General features: G+C 44.4%; 1 protein-coding gene across 1 annotated transcript in view; it reads left to right on the top strand.

The window, feature by feature from the left end:
- Positions 1 to 25082, top strand: part of LOC126260494 (proton-coupled amino acid transporter-like protein pathetic) — a 112605-nt gene that overhangs the window by 57108 nt on the left and 30415 nt on the right. The window contains exons 2-3 of the mRNA XM_049957823.1: positions 7410 to 7418; positions 12749 to 12949. Coding sequence (XP_049813780.1) covers positions 7410 to 7418; positions 12749 to 12949 — 210 coding nt within the window. The remainder of the gene's footprint in view (positions 1 to 7409; positions 7419 to 12748; positions 12950 to 25082) is intronic.

Raw genomic sequence — 25082 nt, 5'->3', positions numbered from 1 at the left:
GACTTCAGATGTTAAGTCCCATAGTGCTCAGAACCATTTGAACCATTCGATGTATGCCATCAACCGATCGCTTCTTCTAGACGAGTTGTGTCTTAAAGAAAACCTGTACAACATACGAAATGAAAATTATTTTATTAAGAAATTATTAAGACAGAGAAACATTCATCCAGGAAAAAAATACAGTTCTGCGAGTGCTTAAATAATAAGAATACAACAAGCAAAATGGAAACGTATTTAGACACTAGCCGAATTGGTCTTTTTTCGGCCAGTTAATTAGTTGACAGGGCTGGGTGCGTGAAGAGTATAGTGCAATGTTTGAGTTAGTGAAGCATGTGGCCGATACTCGATGTTTGCTACTTCCTTACTTCTTTCGAAAAGCTTCAACATGTCTCTGGGCTTGACATTCACGTCGGACGGACGGATCACAAAGAACACTACGTTACACTGAGGTGACAGAAGTCACGGAACAGCTGCTAATATCGTGTTGGATCTCCTTTTGCCCGGCATAGTGCAGCATCTTGACGTGACATGGACTCAACAAGTCGCTGGTAGCCCTCTGCAGATATGGTGAGCTATGCTGCCTCTATAGAACTTCGTGTTCTGCCTTACGGCAGGTCTTGTCGTGGGGGAAGCCTCGTCAGAGAAGTGCACCGCATGAGCGTCTAGGGAAGTGATTCCAGTGGTGGTTTCCCGTTGCCTTCCACTGATGATGATGGAATGAGAATAACACAACGCCCAGTCCCTGAGCGGAGAAAATCTCCGACCCAGCCGGGATTCGAACCCGGGCCCCTTGGTGTGACAGACCGCCGCGCTGACAACTCAGCTATCGGGAGTCACCTCTGTAGCTGTCCATAATTGCGAAAGTGTTACCAGTGCAGGATTTCGTGTACGGATTGAGCTCTCGATTGGGTGATCTGGGTGAACAAACCATTCGACTGAACTGAACTGTCCAGAAGATGTTCAAATCAACTGCGAACAACTGTGGTCCAGTGACATGGCGCATTGTAATCCATAATAGTTCCATTGTTGAATGGTTGCAAATGGTCTGCAAGTAGCCGAATATAACGATTTCCAGTCAACGATCGGTTCAGTTGGACCAGAGGACCCAGTCCATTCCATGTAAACGCTCACACCATTATGGAGCCACCACCACCTTGCACAGTGGCTTCTTGAAGCTTGGGTCCAAAACTTCGTGCAGTCTGTACCACATTCGACCTTTACCATCCTAGCTGATATCTGGACTCATCTGACCAGGCCACGGTTTTCCAGTCGTCTAAGTGTCCAACCCAGGAGAGAGGCTGCAGGCGATGTCGTGCTGTTAGCAGAGGCTCTAGCAACGGTCGTCTGCTGCGACAGTCAGCTAATGCCACATTTCGCCGCACTGCCCTAACGGACATGTTCAAAGTACGTCCCACATTCATTTCTGCAATAATTTCAAGCAGTGTTGTTTGTTTATTAGCACTGATACTGCTACGCAAACGCCGCTGCTCTCGGTCGTTAAGTAAAGGCTGTCGGCCACTGTGTTGTCCATGGTCAGAGGTAGTGCCTGAAATTTGATTTTCTAGGCACACTCTTGACACTGTAGATCTCGGATGTTCCCTAACGATCTCCGAAATGGAAGTCCCCACACGTCTAGCTCCAACGTTCAGAGTCTGTTACTTCCAATCGCGCGGGCATAATCTCGTTGGAAACCTTTTCACATGAATCACCTGAGTACAAATGTCATCTCCGTCAGTAATGCCCTTTTAAACCTTGTGTACGCTATACTACCGCCATCTTTATATGTGGATGTCGCTATCCAGTGAGTTCCTCAGTGTATATCATCATCTCTTAAGAAACTGAAGACACAGGCACAAGCACATTGACCAGAAAATGTACTCCACCATTGCTCGTCTTCTTGACGCATAAACTGTAGCCATGAAATTATTTTCGCCCCGTCACCGATGAGACCGAGATGACAGCGCCCCGTGAAATTCTTTCCGACTGCATAATTACCGAGGGAGAGGACGAATTGTTTGAACGTTGTGCCACCTTTTGAGATGAGAAAGGCTGTCCTCCGCTAGGTGACACACACTGGCCGTTCACGAGGGAACGAAGCGCCGGAACGGATTTCACACGCTCTGCACGGAGAAGTTGCGGAGTGGTGGGTGCTGGTGTGGACGTCAGCGTCACGGCCGACGGAATCTGCAGACGGCGAGCGGCGGCGGCGTGACGGCACGTGGAGGCGGCCTGATCCGTGTCCTTGGGGTGTCGCGCCTCCAGCTCGCCCTCACGCCGCTCCGCTGGAGACTGCGTCTGGAGTCGAACTGTCCCACGCGCTCTCCGTCCCGTCTGCGGTCCCTACTCCGGAATCGCAACTAAATACCCGTAAGACAAATATCGGCCGCATCACCTATTTGAAGACATTGTTGGACTGTACTAAGAACCACTGTGGAATTCAACTTCATCTACCACGTGAGTCATAAGATTCCATAAAAAGAGTAAAAGTGGTGACTATATTTTATTCATCTACACCTACATTTACATGATTGTTCTGCAATTCACAATTAAGTGCCTGGCAGAGCATTTTTCGAACCACCTTCGAGATATTCCTCTAAATGGTTCAAATGGCTCTGAGCACTATGGGACTCAACTGCTGTGGTCATTAGTCCCCTAGAACTTAGAACTACTTAAACCTAACTAACCTAAGGACATCACACACATCCATGCCCGAGGCAGGATTCGAACCTGCGACCGTAGCAGTCGCACGGTTCCGGACTGCGCGCCTAGAACCGCGAGACCACCGTGGCCGGCGATATTCCTCTACCGTTCCGTTCTCGAACGGCGTGAGGGAAAAACGAGCACTTAAATCTCTCTGTGCGAGCTCCGATTTCTCTTATTTTATCATGATGATCGTTCCTCCCTATGTAGATGGGCGCCAACAGGACATTTTCGCAATGGGATGAGAAAGTTGGTGATTGAAATTTCACGAAGAGATCCTGCCACTTCGAAAAATCGTGTACTTTAATGATCGCCACGCGAATTCACGTATCATGTTTTCGCAATAATACAGAAAGAGCTGCCCTTCCTTGAACTTCTTCGATCTCCTCCGTCAGTCCCACCTGACGCGGATCCCACACCGCAGAGCAATACTCCAGAAGAGGGCGGACGTGCTTGGCGTAAGCAGGCTCTTTAGTAGATCTGTTGCACTTTCGACGCGTTCTGCCAATAAATCGCTGTCTTTGGTTTGCTTTACCCGAACATCACCTCTATGATCTTTCCAATTTTATTTATTTGTAATTGTAATCCATAAGTATGTAGGCGAAATTGCAGCCCATATATTTGGGTAATTTATCGTGTAACCGAAATTTAGCGGATTTCTTTTAGTACTCATCTGGACGAATTCACACTTTTCATTATTTAGAGTCAATAGCCAATTATGAGTGCAAATAGTGTCATATGGTGTTATACTTGCGTTTATATTCCATGTGTCTCTCTTCCATGACGACACACAGTGATAGTCTTACGAAGGAGGCCTATCACACCACGGAGAAATTTTTTATTGAAATTTCTAGAGAGCACTTTTCATAAGTGTCAGATAACGTATTACTTCCTTCCACATACATCTTGCGAAACCACCACGACGAGAAAATTAGGGAAATCTCGGAGAACATAAATCTGGATGGCCAGATGGCGATTTGAACTGTCGTCCTCCCGAATGTGAGTCCAGTTGGCAACGGAACCTGCTCTTTTTAATTTCTTGATAAGTTTTGCCACGGTGTCATGGGTTATTTGATTTCTGTGCGCTACCCTGAGAGTGTGTGCTACATGGCGTACCGTTCCCAGCCAACAGAATAATATCAATCCGTTCTTCCTTGGTTGGTGACATTTCTTTTCAATTGGTCCACCTTCCTGAAAACTATAAAGAACTTCCTCACCGCTTTCACCATTTGTATGGAGATTGGTGGTTCTTGCTGTACAATTCAGACTTGTGAGCTACCGAATTTGATTCAGTTGCAGTATCGCAGACAGAAAACTTCTGTCGGAACAGTGGAATGGAACAGTTAAGCGTTTCACCAACTGTGATGTCCTCAGGCCTAGCTCCGATTTCTCTTATTTTATCATGTCGGCGTGGCAGTCGAGTGTAGCATGGACAATACGCACGATATGTGATCACGACTAGATCGTGGATGCTCAGCACACAGGTCAATTCATCCCTAAGATCGTTCAGGCACTGCGATTTTAACGTCTTGCTCTGGCAATAGAGTCACGTGGGTACCTCCATTAGGACAACATCGGTTGAAGAATGTGATCGCCGCCGACTACCGAAGGTTCTAGCGAAGCTTACAATTCACTCACCAGTTCAGCGCCGGTCAACAACGCCGAGTAGCTATACAACGCCGCAGCAACCCGTTTCTGAAGACTACAGAACTCGTCGTCTTACATGTTTTCCTCTGCACACGGAATATCACACGGTGCAGGGACTGCCACAGCTATTGGACACTCGGAAAGTGGAAAAAGGTCCCTTGAATGGATGAGTACAGACTAGTGGTTGAGTCGAGTACTTGGAAAGCCACATGAGACGACACATTCGAGTTTCCACGGCACACAGATCACTCAAATGGAGAAGGTATGTGTGTGAGGTAGGGAAGGGAGAGGGGGCGGGGGTTCACGAGTGATGAAACGGGCCCCCTATAGACTGCCATCGTTTCTCATCAGTGGACGATGTAGGATCTTACAGTCCGAACACAGTTCGGCTACAGCACCTCACAAGCGACAAGACAGTACACTACCTTACCGTACCCATCAGAATATGTCAGAAGAGTTTGAGGATCACTGCAGGAACATGAATTGTTCAAGAGTGTACAGATGTAACGGGAGTCCTCTAATAAAAAATATTTGACATTTTCGAAGCGTTTGTCGATTTCGAGTCGCCTGAACAAATGTTCATGCTTCAGAATCATAACTACTTCTTTGTCTTCACAAATCTTCGTCCTGGAGGGATAGTTTAGGCGCCATCGTCAGTATCCTACATTCGAGATATGTTAGAAAACAGGATCAGATTTCTGCAATGCCCGAATACCAGAACAGGTCTTTATTCTTTTTTACTTGACCATCTTTACTGCCACGTGAACTCCGAATATAAAACTAAACTCAGTTTAAAATGTATTTCTGATGTTGTATTTTACCATTGTTTATAGTACATCGTAAATCTTAACAACATGCATAAGGCCGTTAACGAAGTATCTCAAAAATAAAAGACTCAGGAACTTTACAAGCTTTTGGCTTTGGAAGTTCCTTTCAAATTGGTTTCGGTGTCGATCAATTTACGAACGCAACACAAGAGTAAATTTTTAGACGATCTTGGAGCAGTTAGGTAAGATGAAGAAATAGCGGAATCTGTGACTCGTCTACATGTGATAGATATCTGTAGATTTTTACATGCTCTTCCCGTACCGTACCGGAATCATATAAAAAACTTTCTTGGAAAATAGTTAAGTAGCAGCTGACAATGACCACTGTTCCCCTTTCTTGTCCTGTGTGTTAACGCCAAAGCAAAAAGAAAGGGGCAGAGGGAGACAAAAACTGGAACACACGCTAGGCGGTGTTACGTTGTCGGCTATCGTCTTGCGTCTGATAACCAGTGCCGGAAACGTTGACGACACCTACTGTGCGGTGAAAAGTCACACGCTTCTAACAACTACTTGGTGAATTACATATAGCAGTAATGGAAAACGTTCATGTAAAACGAAGAGATATGACCACCCAGAAGAAGTAAAAAACTATTTCTTTGATATTAGACAGTGAATTGCAAAATCCGGTGGCTACCGAAAATGAAACCCTTTTTCTAGGGCCCAGAATTGGCGATGATCTCTTCGACACTAGTATGGAAGTTATTTGAGCAGTTGAAACTTCAAATCATTGCGAAGCAATTTCTCGACTGATAATTGTAGAACAATTGGTCGTTTCTTTTCGTTATAGTCTTCACATCAGAGAGGCTAATGCGGCGATCCTTGGACCTTGATTTACTTTAACGAAACGAAATCATTCACGTTTTCCAGAAACTATTTCTAAATGATAATATACTCCCGAAACAGGAAGAGGCTTTACTCACGTCGACGTCAGCAGTGGGCAGTGGAAAATTTCCTGTCGTTTTCCTACCAGTGCCGCTCCAGGAATACTGATCACAATGAGCAGATGAATGTCGCAACCAATATGAAAGTAAAATTTGGCGACGTGCGCAGACGCTTTTGGTATTCCGGACAGCTGCTCCGTGCACAGCTGTCAGGGACCGTCTCTCGCTGGAGAACAATACAGTGTTGCGAATGACCTTGTGTTTTTTTACTTCTGCTGCCTGCGCAACGAATTCCAGATGCGTATCCACCAGTTGCAACGCCGTGTACGGTGTCTGCACTGGAGAAGAGAGAGAGAGAGAGAGAGAGAGACAGATGCTCCGAAGTCATCTTCTCGTAGCAAATCTTGGCACACAAATGAAGTTGTGAGGGCTTTCCGCCCGCTCTAGGTCTCGATCGTGCAACAGTATCCTGCGCGAGGTACTGCATCGCAGTCTCAAAATACGGTTGAAAATATCAGTGATACAAGCACGAGCCCTAGAGCTTTATCCGTCAGAAAGTATCTCAGTAAAGCACACCGCACTGCAGAGTAAATGGGTCATTAGGGAAATGGGCTATAGGCTGCGTGTAAGCCGCTTCTCGAAGATGTCGCTGTGAAGCCTGGTCGGATAGTTCGGCAGGTAAGAGTATTTCTTGCCAAAGACATGGCTTTGGGTTCGAAACCCAGTCCAACGCTCATATCAGTTTGCTGAGAAGTTCAGGCTAAAAATTACCTACTCCGAGAAAAATATTCATCTGCAATCAGCCCTACCGTCAGAACGTGAGAGATCACAACACTCTAGACACTTACAATTTCGAAGAATGAACTACTTACTAATTCGCAATTAGTTTCATGGCTAATCTTCGGATGGCTGCACACAATTCGTTTGATAGGCGCATATTATTTTTTCTGTTATGAATACCAGCCTGTGTTACGTAATACTGTCCCCCTGCCCCACCATTCTTACGGATACTTTTACGTTAAAAGTAAAAGATACAGTTCAAGAACTGTACTTGTGTGTTATTTGTATTAGGCATTTCGTGTACATTTATTTTAAAGTATTTGTGAATAATGAAGTGTACTGAACGTGAAGGCGACAGGAGTTTCAGAGAAGTAACTGATCAAACTAAGAAATGAAAGTTTTCAAAGTGTAGCTCACACAAATCTGAAACACTTGGAGCTCTTCGGATTTCCTGTGATTCTCGGTTGCGTAACGATTGAAATGTGTCCCTATGTTTTACATTTGTTTATTATATCTCTTTCGTTCCAATATTACTCAGTTTGACTAACAGCACTTTCTCTTTGTTTCATTTCAGGTCTTCCAGGTGAGTGTGTCTCCCTGCTCTGCAGCAACAAAAGAAACGAAGCGCGTAAGTTATCCAAATTTCCATTTTGTTCACCTTTCAGGAATATGCTGCAAAAATATTTCATATGCGTTTCTTGTCATTTTCCCATATAATTCGAAGTTCTTTCGGTTTTCGGGCGCGCATCGAGGACATAATTATAAGGGGCAGTCTAATGAAAACGAGACAAATGGATAAAAATAAGTAAATTGTTTATTATTCCAAAAGTGTTCACCATAACTATTAATACAATTATTCCGCTGTGGGAAAAGACAGTCAACGACTTGCGGAACAAATGTTTGCTGTTGCATGAGGAACCTTGGTTGTACCCGGCCGTGCACCTTTTCGTCCGAACGAAATCGACGGACACGAAAAAAGACATCCGTGGCCGTCGATTTGCTTCGGACTATGAGGGCAGGCGTGGGTACAATCACGGTTCTGCAGGCAACCGCAAACAGTTTTTCCTTAAGGCATTGACTAATTGTATTGATAGTTATGGCGGCTACTTTCGAAATAATAAACAGGTTACTTAAATGTTTTTTCCATGTATCTCGTTTTCATTTGACTACCCCTTCTCCTTCCAGTTCTTCGGCTAAAAACTTGTCTTCATAATATCTGGAAGATTTCTGGCCAAAATATCGTAACAATAAATAATTATGTTCCCCTGAATACTCAAACACTGATGGAAACGTAAATTAAATATTATATAGTATTTTCTGGCACGGGAAGTTTTCAGTGTTCCAAAATTTTGTACTGATAGGACATTCCTGAATCGTATGGCAGCTCTAAGTAATATAAAGTCAGTGAGAAAACGTCAAACATGTCATAAGGCAAAGATGAAAATAATAAAGAGCAGATGAAGCGCAAAATAATTAGTTTTTCTGCCGTGAGGGTACAGTCGGCTTTTTTGTTTTAATTTATTTACTTATTTGCAGTATTTTTTAACCATTTAGCTTTCTCATTACAACTAATGGTCGTGAAATGAAACGTGTCCTAAGGCACGAAGAATCTTTTAATGTGAAGTATACCTCGTGAATGGTTATCGTGCAAAAAATTTTGAAACGTGCTGGTTAAGTACCCAAACGTAACTTCGCCTGTTTCGTCAACACTAAATTTTATTTGGGGCATCACAACCTCTTTGGAGTGCACTTTTCTGCTGTTTTTGTTCGTTTCAGTCGATTATGTATCTGTACTGTTTTGTTTGTGTAGCCGACTCATGTTAGAGATCATAAAAGATTTTCGACCTTAACAAATGTAAAGAAACAAGAAAAGATTCTCTTCTATTCTAATTGTGCTACTGCACTGTTACAGAAAAGATAAAAAACGTACCATTTCTGTGCTTGGAAAAATAAAATAATTTTGATTAGTTGTGCAACTGATACGTGAATTTGAGGCAATTTTTGTTTGGCCGTCGCTTTCAGGAGAGGTTAAGGGTACTTCTATATTGGTTTATACTACGAGGGTGTGTCAGTAAGTAAGTTGCAAACGCCAGAATAAGGTAACTCGTTTTAATTTTCGCGCCCATGGGTATGATGGAGGTGGCAGAACATGTCACGCGGAAGGTAGCCGTTGCACAGTATTCCGCAGCCAATGACCAAGATGTGCTGTGCATGTGTACATGACTAGAACAACGCGACTTTTTTGAGCCGAGTGACTGACTGCAGAGCACGTCCATAGAGAAATTCATCCCGTATATAATTAGAACTGTGCTACCAGTCATTAAAACACAAAGTGGCTCACATTAGTATGTTTCATTTTTTTCTCGCGAGTTATATTTGTTAGTAAGTGTAGTGTCTCCCTGGTCATTTAAGACGGTATTATATTTTTCTCGCGAGTTATATTTGTTAGTAAGTGTAGTGTCTCCCTGGTCATTTTAGACGGTATTATAAGTCCCTCGCAGAGCCTTTCTTCCACTCCGGCACTGCTTCTCCTCTCATGAGCGTGCCATGTAGGGCGGCGAGAGGAACTTTGCTTTGCTGTGCTGTGACTCAGACGCCCCTAGATGGGGACACAGTCCGTGTGTGGGCCGGTACCGCGGCGTGTCCTATACCGTGCACAGCGGGCCTTTCGTAGTCCTCCGCAGCGTTCCCCTGGCCGGTAGGCCACCCACACGGCAGCGCCGCTCCACGGCAAGCTTGTCTGCCGACAATGAGACCGCGCGATAAGAGCGGGGCTCGTATTTCGCGTGGCGGCTGGCTGTGTGACGTGAGCACCGGCCGGCACTGTGTGCGGCGCAAAAGCAGGTATCTCCTAACACGCCGAAAAAGATGGTGCCTACTTGTTGGTTTCCACCAGCGGTCACAATAGGTGTACAAGTTAACAATTCTACGAGGACAAAGGGAAGATTGTACGGCATGCCAGCGCGTAATGTCATGTGTTATAGGCTAAAAATTCACGAAATCAGTTCAACGACAATATGTGACCTAATTGCGCGTGGACTTCCGCGGCCTGAGTCAGTTGACATAAAATTTTTCTGAGTATCGTTCCGCGTCATAATGTGACGGTTACAGTGGTCTGCTGATCAGTAGACCCGGAAGCAGGATAGTGGCCGAAACACTGGTTTCTCCAGCACAGATTTTACACTATGACGCGGCACGATACTCAGAAATCTTTTATATCGGCATATGTGATCTGTTACATCTAATATCAGTTCATGTGCATATGTGATCTCTTACAACACTCTTCCAGAAACTTAGTTTGCTGAGAGTTTTAATACATTTGTGGCAAGGTGCAGGGAAAAACAAATTTACGCAATGGGACGAAAAATGCTAGGTCATGATCTACTCGTATTAATAGACATACTGTTCAGCTATGAATACTTGCCTCATTACAGCAGGCTAACTATTGCGGATGTCTCGTGTGCACCGCCTGGACTTTAATTGTGTAAGTTCTATTCCGTAAGTTTCTGAACTCCAAGTGTACTACACCTACATATAATGCCGTGACTAGCTTGTGGCAGCTAGGGCGCGTGCCCATTGCACCATTTTGGGATGGGCGAAAAAAAGAAAATGAGAAACAGTAAAAGAAAAAAGAAAGAGAGGGTGGGGGCAAAGTAACAGTGGGAACAAGAAGAACGGAAGTGGTTAGAGGATACTGAAATAGAAAGGTTGTGGAGATTAGGAATGACTGCGCTGAGCAAAAGTTCCGTAAAACCTAGCTCTCGCTGGAATAGGGACGCTTATGTCTCATTTCTGGCTACTAGACAGAGCTTCTCTCGTGGTGCTAAGTGGGCCAACGGGACGAAAGTGTAAATAGTATAATTTGCAAAGATAATACCGGCAGTAAACAATACAAAGATGATTTCCTCACACAAATCCATAGATTAATAAACCAAAGATGTAAACGTAGTACACCGTTACCAAGCTGTCAACAGACGTTTTCAGTTTCAGAAACGAATTAAACATATCAAAAACAGTGCTAGTGCAGATTAATAAAAGTCCATTAACTTATCAACATATAATAAATTTCGACAGCACCACCGATAACGACACGCTAAGGACTTCTACAAATTGTAAAGTAAAAATTATAACGTTATTTATAACTAATGAAAACATACAAAAATTATGTATCAGCATGTACATCTACATTTATACTCCGCAAGCCACCCAACGGTGTGTGGCGGAGGGCACTTTACCTGCCACTGTCATTATCTCCCTTTCCTGTTCCAGTCGCGTATGGTTCGCAGGGAGAACGACTGCCGGAAAGCCTCCGTGCGCGCTCGAATGTCTCTAATTTTACATTCGTCATCTCCTCAAGAGGTATAAGTAGGGGGAAGCAATACATTCGATACCTCATCCAGAAACGCACTCTCTCGAAACCTGGACAGCAAGCTAGACCGCGATGCAGACCGCCTCTCTTGCAGCGTGTGCCACTTGAGTTTGATAAACATCTCCGTAACGCTATCTCGCTTACCAAATAACCCTGTTACGAAACGCGCCGCTCTTCTTTGGATCTTCTCCATCTCCTCTGTCAACCCGACCTGGTATCGCAGAAGGAACATTCAACTTCTCGTAGACCTATTACAGTACCTCGTTCAATCTCGGTGAGATGCTGATAACGGCGACTTTGTCGCCTTAAAGGCATTTTCGGCCAGCATCAACTCACCAGGTCCAATCTCTAAGCTAACAAATGCTCAGGGCCGTTACAGCGCTTATTTAAAGAAAATTTGATTGGCATATTCTTAGTGGCGCTAATAGCGCAAATCTTATGAGACCTGCACGAAATCTAAAGAGACATCATCTTTCAGATGTAGAAACACGCCTACAAACTTTCGTTTGTGTTACACAGCTCCTTGATGATGCCGCGATTTCTTTTTCGGTCAGTGTGTTTAGCTTGGGCTAGCATTATGATGGGTCACCATCCGGTCTGCTGAGCACTGTTGGCAGGCAGGGTGCACTCAGCCTTTGTGAGGCAAACTGGGGAGTTACTTGCATGAGAGGTAATGGCTCCGGTCTCGTAAACTGACGTACGGCCAGAAGAGCAGAGTGTTGACCACATGCCCCTCCATGCCCGCATCCAGTGACGCCAGTGGGCCTTCATGGCCTGTTGACCTGTTTAGTGTGAAATTACAATGAAATGAACACCCTTAGCTGCTTACAGGCGTTGACATACGTCAACGGGGACAGATGGAAGTGTGTGCCCCGACCGGGACTCGAACCCGGGGTCTCCTGCTTACATGGCAGACGCTCTATCCATCTGAGCCACCGAGGACACAGAGGATACCGCGACTGCAGTGATTTATCTCTGGCACGCCTCCCGCGAAACCCACATTTTCAACGTATTTTCCCGCACTACATTCGTAGTGCCCCCGCCCATTATGCTCATTACTCGCGGCGCGTTGCCGATTCCCATAAGAGTTCGGGCACTGTTTGTGCATTCGCACAGATGAAGAAGATGGTCAAGTGCCCGGTGAGCCTTAACTATATGTATGTATACTAAGATGGTATCTGTTCTTTCGGACATGTCGGAAAGAACAGATACCAGTATATATTCAGCTTTAGTGTATTTATCTGCCGAGATTTGCGAGGATTTATGCACACACTTGAGCACTTCCGTAAAACTCGTTGTGCCTACGTAACTCGATAGCAGTCGATTAACGTAATAGACGCCATTTTAACGTTCCTTCCTAGCAAGCTTCGAGGGAAACTAGTTCCCCCCCCCCGACGCCGTCTCGCGCTCGCCTCGTGGCTGCGACCTGCCGCAGCGGTGAGGCCGCCCGTTCACCCGGCCGCGGCCGCTCGATGGGACACGGCATCTGGCGAGACGGCGTCGGCCTACCCGGTTGCGCAACGCGCGCGGCTCGTGGGCGGCAGCGACACACGAAGGCGCCGCCAGCAGGCGGCCGCTGGAACCGGACCCGCCGTCTGCGCGCCGCCGCGCGGTTCAAGGACGCGCCGCAGCCGCTGGCGACCACACGCAAGGACGCAGACACTTGCCGCGGCCGACCGCGTGCTAAGCGCACCCTGCAAAAACTTAGTCATCACCAGGAGACACCCTACCAGGCTTTCATAATGGTCTCAAGTCGTCGACGAAGAAGATGATGATGATGGTGATGTTTGGGTCGTTGGGCGCTCAACCGCGCTGTCATCAGCGACCGTACACATTCCCAATCTGTACACAGTTCAATCTAGCCACTTTCGTGAATGATGATGGAATAATGAGAACAACACAAACACCCAGTCCCCGGGCAGAAATCGTCGACGAAGAGGGACCACGTATTTCTTCACGTGTATGCCATATTCTAGGACTACCAAATTGAGAGGATGTTGACAGCTGCGTTGCACCTGCTGCACCAAACCATTTCAGACATTTTCTTTGGGACTATAATCAGGTCATTTAGTGGCCCATCCGAGCTGCAATAGAGCGCCTAAGAAGACACTAGGTCACGGAGGCTGTTGAAATGGTCGTTGTTTTTGTTGTGGTCTTCAATCCTGAGACTGGTTTGATGCAGCTCTCCACGCTATCCTATCCTGTGCAAGCTTCTTCATCTCCCAGTACTTACTGCAACCTACATCCTTCTGAATCTGCTTAATGTATTCAACTCTTGGTCTCCGTCTACGATTTTTACCCTCCACGCTGCCCTCCAATACTAAACTGGTGATCCCTTGATGCCTCAGAACATGTCCGACCAACCAATCCCTTCTTCTAGTCAAGTTGTGCCACAAGCTCCTCTTCTCCCCTATTCTATTCAATACCTCCTCATTAGTTATGTGATCTACCCATCTAATCTTCAGCATTCTTCTGTAGCACCACATTTCGAAAGCTTGTATTCTCTTCTTGTCCAAACTATTTATCGTCCATGTTTCACTTTCATACATGGCTACACTCCATACAAATTCTTTCAGAAACGACTTCCTGACGCTTAAATCTATACTCGATGTTAACAAATTCCTCTTCTTCAGAAACGCTTTCCTTGCCATTGCCAGTCTACATTTTATATCCTCTCTACTTCGACCATCATCAGTTAATTTTGCTCCCCAAATAGCAAAACTCCTTTACTACTTTAAGCCTCTCATTTCCTAATCTAATTCCCTCAGCATCACCCGACTTAATTCGACTACATTCCATTACCCTCGTTTTGCTTTTGTTGATGTTCACCTTATATCCTCCTTTCAAGATACTGTCCATTCCGTTCAACTGCTCTTCCAAGTCCTTTGATGTCTCTGATGATCACCATACCCTAAATGAGTGGACTCAATTCGCAGTACTGAAAACCATCAAAGAACCATCTCCGGTGTTCACCCCGGTAGCTGCGCGATCAGGGCAGGGGATTTCTAAACGAAGGGGGCCGGATTCGACTCCGGGCGAGATTGGAGATTTTCTCCGCTCGGGGACTGGGTGTTGTCCTTATCTTCGTATCGTCATAAGTGACATTACTATTGGGTGGCTGAATGGGCTCGGCCAGAAAGCCAAAAAATAAAAAAAGAATGGACACCTTCAGCTTGAACGACACTCACCACACCCTGCGGGTAAACGCCCAATTGGGTCGTCGGTTCGTTTCACACCTCGCATCATTTGTAAAAGAGACAGAATCTTCGTACCACACTACACGCCCCCAGCCAGAATCTATCCAGTTTCCTTGTTGTTTGGCTCAAAAACGTGCAGATATTTGCCGCTGTGGTCAACGCCCTTTCATGAGGTACCCAATTCCCAGTGTCCATTGCATGCCGTTCCCTCTGTAATGTTCGCTTGGAGACTGGATAAGAAAATCCCTACATTCATTGAAGCAGCAGTTCATGTCAGGTGTGAAACCGATTCTCGTTGACAAGGCCTGAACTAGTCTCTTTCCTGCGGCCACTGCTGTTATGCTATGTTAAATAGCCGCGAATTATACACAGTTTGTTGGAGGCACTAAGACAGTCCTCTACGCACGGCCCAGCTTTATTCACGGACTCGTCATGAGCACGTTCCGAACAAGACAACCCCTTCCTACCATTCTGTCACGTCTGCCCGTCGACCTGTCTTGCTACACTAATTTCATACAACAAACTGCCACATATCTACCACTTACCTCAGCAGTGGAGTCACATGGTACTTGTGCGAAAGTCAGTAATAGTCAATCTGGTACCTAATGTCTACTAGTAGACAGAAGGCGGTAGGCGTTTAAAAAAAAAAAACATTTTACTACGTTTTCATAAAATTTTGATCTAAAATGTTTCGTTGGTAACTATTTTTATGTGCTTTAACTTGCTGTAACTCTGCTTTATAAACTTCATAAAGCGAAGTTAGTTCCCTACTTTGTAAATTACCATTACTGTGGAACCAGCGGGCGATTAGAAAAATTTAGTAGCAACAGAGATTTATAAGTGTACTGCAGGTAAAAATGTTTGGTTACTCCTGTGCTAAACCGTCTACAGAGCTCCAAAGGGATCAGTGAGAATGTGGCCTGTGTTTTGTGCCGTGAGTTTACGTTCTGCTGACTCGCTGTAACTCCAGCAAAACAGCTTGACTGAAAGGTGTCGGGAAGTGGTACCGGCGAGCAGCTAGCCACGCTTGACAAGGTTCGAGGGGAAAAAAAGAAAAAGAAAAAAAAAACCGGTGGCCTCGTGGCTGATCCGTACCATTCGACTCGCTGAATGCTAATTATAAAGTTAATTTTTATACAAGCAGAACAAATAGCATCATCAAAGTCGCTTTTTGTTCGACTGGGCGTCTTTTATACTCATATGATGATAATCTTTGGTTCAAATGGCTCTGAGCACTATGGGACTTAACTTCTGAGGTCAGCAGTCCCCTAGGATGTAGAACTACTTAAACCTAGCTAACCTAAGGACATCACACACATCCATGCCCGAGGCAGGATTCGAACCTGCGACCGTAGCGATCACGCGGTTCCAGACTGAAGCGCCTAGAACCGCTCGGCCACACCGGCCGGCTGATAATCTTTACTTCCCTTTGTGCTATAATAATCGAGTGATCTTTCCACACATGCTAACACCAACCACGTTCGGTAAATATTTCATGCATGTAAGAGTTTCAACGAATTTCGCTCTCCACTTCTTACTTTGCGACGGAATTAGCTCATTCTGTACGTCGGTTTGTGACCTTGACGCTTGGCACACCACCGTACGGTGTTTGGCTGTAATAGTAGTTTCATTTCCATCGATTTGCGTCCAGCGGATCGTTAAGAACAATACCTCTGTATTTTCTTGTTGTCGAAAGGCTAGCTATTTTACTCCATAGAAAATTAATCAGGTTACCGGATACACATTCATAGTCTAGTTATATGACGTCCGAGGCAGCTGAAAACACAAAAATGGTTTGTTCAAAGGTTACATATTATACGGGATGGTAACTCACCATCTGCAGAAAAGGAAAGCTCATACCCCCACTTTCTTTGCGTAAGTACAGTGACATCACTGACAATTTCATTTTAAGAGAAGGTTCACACGAAAACATGATATCAATCTGGATACGCTAAGAGCTATCTCGATGGACAATTAAAACATGGTGCTAACCGTAACATTGACTCCATGTTTATACAGACGACTTGGTAATGCAAAGAGCTGGAAATGCTGGTGCATGAGTAAATAGACAACTCTTTTCTTTTGTTTGTAAAAACAACTCCGATAGTAAAGCTGAGGCCATTAACTATTCAACTAACGAGTTTCAGAAAACAGTGATAATAAATGACTTAGAGTAAGCCATTGAATCTATATCATCACAAAAGCAACAACAAAAATTAGCCAATGCCAAAATTACGTCTGGTGTAAGCAATTAAAGGTAGAAACAGAAGTAACTTAATTCATTTAGTTAAGGATCTCGCAGTGACGAGCTATACTCAAGAGCAGGTCGGACGAGACTTTCGTAACTGACCTCCCGCTACAGACGAATTTCACTTCCTTAGGATTCTTCCAATGAATCTCAGTGCTTTATCTGGCTTCCCCATAACATGGCTTACGTGGTCTTCCAGACTTAAATTACTCCAGACATTCACCACTATACACCCAGCACTCGTGAATGGTTTGTCACTGACAATGATATTAAACAATATCCAGGTCTTTTTGCTTATTTATTAGCTGTAAATTACATTCGGTCATAATGAGAATGTTTTTCGTGAATTGCTTAGTCCCATAAGGACTCACTGTTGAAATTTCAAAATTCCTTTGATATCTCACTAGTGACTACCACTAAAATATTCAGTGAATGCCGAAGATTTTTTTTTTCGTTTTTAATGACCATATCTGACAGCACGGTTTCCAGATTCAAAGTACCTGTAGTGAATATACGTAGCTTGAAGGCTAATGCGGGCGCATTCCTTTGCGCATTTGTGTGGCACTTGTGACGGTGTCACTCTTCTGTACAGGAGGTACTAACTTATTGCGCAAGAGAATATCGCCGAAGGTCGCCGAGCGTATTATCTTTCCCCTACTGGGCACGAAATGTTACGTAACTAGGTAGATTCTTCATTCGTAGGAGTCGATTACGTTCCATCTACCTCCCAGTCAACGCCAACTCTGACACTCAGAAACGTTAGTGCAAACTGCCTGATCACTCGCAGTCCCCTTTTTTTCTGTTCTCTTTCTGTATTTCTATGTGAGGCATATACTGATGTACCTTGCAGCCCACTCCCAACTGTTTCAACGAAGGCGTTGGTTGTATGAATGCATACAGACACACTTCCTGCTTTAAGGCTAGTTAAAATAATGTAAAAATCTAGAATGATTCTATCGGCTACTTTTAGGAGCCGAGGTACAGGGAGAATTGAAGCTGTGAGGGCGGATCATTAGTCGTGCTTGGGTAGTTCAGTTGGTAGAGCACTTGCCCGAGAAAGGTCCCTAGTTGCAGTCTCGGTCTGGTACACAATTTCAATCTCCCAGGAAGTTTCATATCAGCGCACACTCTGCTGCAGAGTGAAAATTTCATTCTGGGTTACACGTTACGTTTGGTAACGTAGGAATTAAAAAAAATGCTATTTTCGCGTTTACTTCCGACTCAATCTACACTAGGATAACTTATCCAGTTCTTAGCATTAGTGGAAGCCCCTAATGTTGTCCTCTGATTATGACAACGTATCGATGTAATGAGAATGGTTTAAAGAAAAGGTTATAACTGCATTAACTATGTCCTCCGAGAATCCAACGAACTATTCTGCAAGAGTTTAGTACAACTGCGTTTTGTAATGCCAATAAGGTGAACGTTGCAGGTTACATTTTGCAGGATCTCCGCAGTTCATTTTGAGACAACATCCATGTCCAATATTACAATAGCGACGATGTGTACCCACTCCGTTTCGATACGGCCCTTACCTCATCTACCACATCCCTTTGCTTGCCTGTTTTCAAGTTGCAGATGATTTGTAAACTCCGAGTCTTTAGTCTATATGGAACATTACTTTCTCAGCTTTGTGTTAGTGAATTGTGGGTAGCTTTTTGTTTGTAAATTATGGGTACTGGGTAGAGTGATGTCTACGGAGAAAGTGATTTGCTCATCTTTATCGGCCATTATTGCATAAATTCCATTACAAGGAATGTGTCATCAGTATGCTGCAGTTCCAGAAAATGTTGAGTTTTTCGTTTTATGCTACAGTTTCTCTGCTACAGAGGAATCTTTCAGTGACTGATACCACTGTCCCAATCTGTAGTAGATTATTTTATCAACTTCATCATCACTTTTCAAATGTTCTGTGGATGCCCTGGTTTTAAATCCATGTGTAATGTCCGATGTGATCTCCTTCTAATTCCCACACTCACTGCAGCTACCATCTAGTCCTTGCTCCTTCAGAATATGTTTCCGGTGGATCCTCGTCTCAATGACTTGGTGCATCGCTGTTAGAAAATCGCAAGTTACTGTTTGCAAACCGCACGAATCAACCCATTTTCAGTGCTTGCGTATCCACATGATCGTGGCTAAGGTAGTCTCCATGTTTGGATGCAGTTTTTTTTTTCTAATCCAGCTTATTGCCTAGGTATTAATTATTTCGGTCTCAGACCTTGGGACTGTTTGGATTTGTGGTCCCCCAGTGTCGAGGACATCGCCATATTACTGACGCCATTTTGCGGCTTGTACTCTGCAACAACAAACGACAGAGCTCCGCAACCCAAAGAGGGGACACTAGTGCTTTCTTCTTCCCTTTCTACACTCCGTGCTGTGTGTGAAACGTCGCAGCTGCCAGCCTGGGTTCAGACGTAAAATTTTTAGAGCATGTCAGGCGGACGACGTGAGTTTGAGATGAGAGATGAGACGGCTGTCGACGCTCTTTGATCTCGCAGACGCCCCAGCCGCGCATGCAGTCAAGTGGATGGCTATTATTCCATTGAAACAATTGCTAAACCGGTCATCTAACAGGAATAGCGACACCAAGCAGTCGACGGGCGCTGTAAATCTCACTACAGCTACCGTTCGACGTACTCCATCACCATTAAGCAACCTGACAAGCGCAATAAAGAGTTAGCTGGCTGCTGCACTCGTGACATTGCGAAAACTGTGACGTGGTCAGGACTGGAGATCACCAAACGAGGGGGGAAACCACAAAATATGGAGTCTAGAAACGTCACCGTACCTTCCTTATTTCCGTATTACAGAATTTAATACGTCTCTACACTTTTTGTAGCGGTGCGGTTCTAGGCGCTACAGCCTGGAACCGAACGACCGCTACGGTCGTAGGTTCGAATCCTGTCTCGGGCATGGATGTGTGTCTTGTCCTTAGGTTAGTTAGGTTTAATTAGTTCTAAGTTCTAGGCGACTCATGACCTCAGAAGTTAAGTCGCATAGTGCTCAGAGCCACTTTTTGTAAAAGGAGAGGATTTTCGTTTTGGTCCCTTCATCTAGATTGCAATTTGAAGGCTAAGATAGCCATCAATTTAAAGAATAGCTTTACTAGGACTTTTCCTAGGGGAGATGAGATACTCTTGCTCTCACTGCAGCTGTAAATAAGCCGGCCCCACACTGTTCGTGTCATTCTATCATCGGAATCACGTCGCACCTTCGAATATTTCACACACAAAAAAGTATTCAAAGGCGAAAGTGAAAATACTTGCTAAAAGGGCTCGTGGAATGTAGTTTTCTTCGCCATAATTGATTGGTAAAGTGCTTTCGCGTTTCTTGCCAAGCCACCGATTCCGTTTTCCGCGCACAACATTTCGACGGTTTACCTTATCGCCATCTTTAAGTAGTGTGTGCGGTGGTCTTACGTATATTTGCTGCCTGCTTGAAGTAAATCCCGCTAATACACACAAGACCATAGCTCTCGGCCTTGTCAACGAACCACCTCATCACAGATCAGATGACTGTGTCAGTTAACACGTTGTTCGTATTGTTCCTCCTGTAATGATCTCGACGTCAACGTCCTTTTTTCTCAATTTTGGTCATCTTCACAAGTTGGACCATACTTGTGTAGTTACGGCAAATATACTGTGGTGCATACATCACATCTTTATATTATCAACCGCGATCATTGACACAGCAATGTGTGTGTAACACGGTGATGTAATCTAGTGAAGTAACGCTGCAGTGGATGATTTCCCTACCCCTCTCACTTTTCCTCTATTTATAACTGTTTTATTGTTCTCCTGGTAATGATGCACTGCATACAGGCCGCCAAACTTTAACAAAACAAATTTGACTCGTGCAAAACTGACTATTGGGAATGTGTCTTCCACTGAGGTGACGTAGCTCGTTGTCTTCACCAGTTGCTTCTATTGCTTCTGAGATGCCAATAAAATCTTCGATGGTTACAGCAGACATGACCTAGATATATAAGCATGGAGTATATTTTTGACTCCTCAGTTACATTCCTGCTACCTCAGCGGCCTCATTAGCACATGATGATGGTGATGCACGTCATCGAAATGTTGTGCTAACTAGACACTCTCATTCGGCTACACCTAGGTTTGAATATCAACGTCATGTAAATCACTCTTCTTCAACATATTAGTGACTGAGGTTGCACACTTGTAAAACACTGGTCTTCTTCTCCGTAGATGCAGATTTCGGATCCAGATACAGACTGTCTACCTTGGATCTATTTCGGCTTTTGTCCAAATTTGATCAGATAGTACTCCATCCATGCTGTTTCATTGCAAACAGACCAAGGAAAGAAAAAGTCTCAATTTGTCTTTGCATTCCTATTGAGAAACGAGCATCATCTTAGACTGCAGTTCTAAAAGATCAGCAGATTTATGTCATATGGGGTGTGCTTGTACGAAAAATCGTGGTGCATGCACCACATCTCTTTACTATCAAAAGTGGTCAATGAAACGGCAGCATGTGCGTATGTCCATGGAGTGCTTGTCCTCTTAACACATCTCTGGCTACTGCGTTCGTGACTAAACTCGACTTACTTTTTTAACGATACGTTCGCTATCAGCACACCCTTTTACAGTGCAACAGAACCGACAGGGGTCCAGTTCGCCCGCAGCAACAAATTCAAACGTTCGGTAGGTATATTCATTGTGTCACACTCGCCGTCACATTCTTCGGCGCAGTGTAGGGCCCACGCTTCCATTCAGCATTCCTCAGCAAGAGAACGGAATGACGCATGCGCAGATCACCCGTGCCGGGGCGAGCGCTCACTGGCGTGGGAGTTGAGGCACAGCCGCCAGCGTAGGTCGGTGCCATTCGCTGGAACGCTTCCAGTTTCTCCAGGGCGCGGGGGACCGCCTGTTGGCCGTGTTCCACGCGCGTGGTCGTTGCCTCGTCAGCTGCGAGGCACGCGGAATCCAGCTGTCCAGGCGCGCCGACGGGGGACCCGGCCCGTACATGGAACCGCTGCCAAGCGAGGTCGGGTCCACCGTGCCACGGCGAGGACCGGTTTGTTGAGCTCTGTAGCCGGTATATTTCCGGCAGACAACAGACCTTCTGGGCTTTTTCCTCAATCGTGCGAGCAACGGCCGTGCTACACGAGTCACAGCCAGCTGCTGCTGTTAATTTCGTAATTACTAAAATGACCTCTTTGGTTGAGGAATGCTCTGTAAAAAATGAACAACGTTTGAAACAGAAAAGCAAAAAATAATATCATTCGTACATCCAGTTGGACAAAACGAAGGGATCGGTTGACAGGAAACGCCCTGAGGCATGAAGAAATCGCCAGTTTGGTAATTAACGGAAATAGGGTGGGTAAAGATTCTAGGTGGAGATCGAGACTTGACTAGTCGGAAGGTTCAAATACTTTTAGCTTGCGATGGTTATGCAGAGATAAACAGGCTTGCACAGGACAGAGTATCGTGACGATGTGCATCAAACCAGTATTCCGACTTAAGATTAGGTCATCTCTTCTTTACTTCCTCTCTCATATGTTCTCTTGTACAAGAATTAGTACCGTAATAAAGTTTTTCATCGCCTGAAAAAATATAAAATTACGTAAGTAATTTTTCGTTTGTTTACAGGTATACCTCTGCAGTTCTAGTGCTCGCTGAAACACCCGTACCACAGTGCCTTTGCACACCGCTAGGGGAGAAAAAAGAATGGCGCAGCCTTCTCCATTTTGTCACTTGGCGGCGACATTTTCTTTTCGGTTAGTGGCGAGCTACGTTACTGTGATGCGGATATTCCAGTGCGAAACAGGACTGTAGACGTCTACCTCTAAACAAAAAAATGATTACGCAATTTTATTTTTTCTAGTTGGTAATTAAAACATTATGACTACCTCTCGTAGGACGCCTTGAAGAAGTATTCTTACATCCATTCCCTGTTTGGTTGTATTGTATTTTGCCATATGAAAAAGAAGTGTTCGTAGATCTGACAATACGACGATGATTCCAATATTTCCTTTCCGACTGCTGATCGTTCAAGCTACAAATATGTCTGCAACAAAGTACTACTTCAGTTGCGTAACGATGTGATACATAATCTGCCATAATGTTGCTTCAAGATTTTTGAACACAGATTTTCGAGTCGAATATCTTCAGGAAGCCAGGGGCCAAATAAATTTGCTTAGTATGACAACTCTCCGCAACACGAACGCACAATTCTGTGACTGCAGCGTCTCACTGAAGCCAAGCAGTTCAAAACAGCCCGCACACCATACACAGACTAGACAATTAATTTACAACTGCTGTGAATAGTTTCATTGCACATTGCTGAAGAATCACTTTTCAGCACGTTGTTCAATTAAATATAATACACCCTAAGATTCGCTCTTTGTCGACCATTTTTACGTGCATACCAGATCAGTTTTCATTTCTTACTGAAATACTCCAGTCAAGCTGTTATTTCTCTGGTTTCTTAACCCGTGATATGTTGAAGCTACTTCATTTTGCAGTCTTCTTCTGCTCACAAAAGAACTTTCAGGAGGAGAATGTTTTCGTTAATATGCTAGCGCCAGTTACTTCTTGCGTACGTATATAGCTGGTTGCATTGTAGAAGCAAAATATTTCACATGTAGTCTTGTATTTTCGTTACATGCAGTATTTCGGACAATATGTGTGTACAAATAATTAATTCAAAACAAAAATAAAAAAAACATCTGTGCGCCAGAGACTGGAAATCGTGGGTTTACGTTCCACAGGCAACGCACTATCCCAATACGCTTCACAATAGCTGCTAATAAGCCTCTATTACTCGTCTGGATTCCAAGGTCTGGGTTCGAATCCCGCACTGGCAAACAGTTTTAGTGTGTCAGGCAAATACGCTGTCGCTTACAGTCCACTGCAGAGTGAGAGTTCCGTTCTGTAAACCACCCATGGTTAACGTCCTTCTTTAAAATGTTCCAGTTATGAAAACTAACCCTCAGAAATCGTTGTCAACGCCCTTTTCTATGTACAGTACGTGAAAGTAAGTTTTAACAAAAAAAGTAAAAAAAATGGGAGATCACACGTGTCTCCGTTACGAGATGTTATCTTAAAAATCAGCAGTGGAAGATACTTCAACACTGAATTGTAACAATGCGTACGTGACAAAAATACCGAACACTCATCCATGCGAGTGTTCGCTTCGCCACCCCGTCTTTCTTTTGCTCCGCTCAGCTCCAACAAGGCCTTTTCTTGAATGCTAGAGAAAGACTTCCGCCACTCCACCTCCCAGAGGAGTCAACGGCTCGGAAAAAATTTTATCGGCGAAGCGTCCCCGTTTTTCTGACCTCCTTCTGGCTGCGCGTGCGTTTTACAGGGCACTTTTGCCCTCTTGTTCAACACAGCTGCTCCCATGTGTATCCAACTTACTACAAGAACTACGCATGTTACGTCTTAAAATAGCAGTTTCTATGCAGAATAAAAATCGTCTGACATAGGCGTTGAATTTCATGGAAATAACTAAGTATTAACTGTTCTTGGGACTCGTCGGCGGTTTAACGTTGAGTAACTGAAATGAATCTGTTGGCATTCGATTTGGCATCACTGTCTCCACTGGTACGAGAAGATATTTTCTGTGACAGAGCGAGGCTAACATAAGGCTGCGTGTGAGTGCTGAGGCAATTCCACTAAGTATCTATCCAATTTAAGCTGTCCAGATTCACTTGTGATGAACTGGACGACAACTGTATGAGAAGTGGGTGATCCAGCCACGGATTTATCGCTTGCAATAAGATTTATGTTACTGTAACTCATCTGAAAGGCAAACAGTTCCAACATATCTTCCATCTTTACTTAGTCTGTTGCAACTGGGAAAAGAGGGTTCTGACTGGTACCGAGATTCTCAGTCCAGTCGGCTCCATCTTTCAGTCACATTCATTTAGGACATAGCAAACCACCAACGTCAAGTATTGCACATAAATAGGGACCTAATTTAAAAACACAAAATAGCTATTCCTTTTTGGCGTTCGTTTTTAATAAAGTCTATCCACTACAGTCGTTAATTCTAATAGACAACAGTAAGCCAACTGCACAACTGAAGTAGAAGTCTGTAGGAGTAACTACTCAGTTGAAAATCTGTTTTCGTGGTGAGAAAGAAGAAACTGAGGAGGAGATAATATGATAATTCGAATCGCTACAATAAGTATAGTGTGCACAAGATATAGAAATGTTTTTCCTTCTTCCCCCGGAGATCGAACCCACGTTATGCAATATAATTTGGTTTGTTTTCAGTCAAACACGTGGTGTCACTGCTATGGCGTCATCAGTTAGTATACCGTTTATCCTGAAATTAATGTTAATGTTGTTTCCCACTGTTACTGCACTGTCTCTCTTTTAGTTGGCATACTAATAGCTCTACCCAATAATTTCATTAATTGCGGAATAAAAAACAATGTGACCACTAACGATTCTGCAGCAA

This window comes from Schistocerca nitens, chromosome 5 (genome assembly GCF_023898315.1).
Source record: "Schistocerca nitens isolate TAMUIC-IGC-003100 chromosome 5, iqSchNite1.1, whole genome shotgun sequence".
In the NCBI taxonomy this organism is placed as follows: domain Eukaryota; kingdom Metazoa; phylum Arthropoda; class Insecta; order Orthoptera; family Acrididae; genus Schistocerca; species Schistocerca nitens.
The sequence above is the reverse complement of the archived record's forward strand: the minus strand, read 5'-3'. Positions and strand labels throughout refer to the sequence as shown.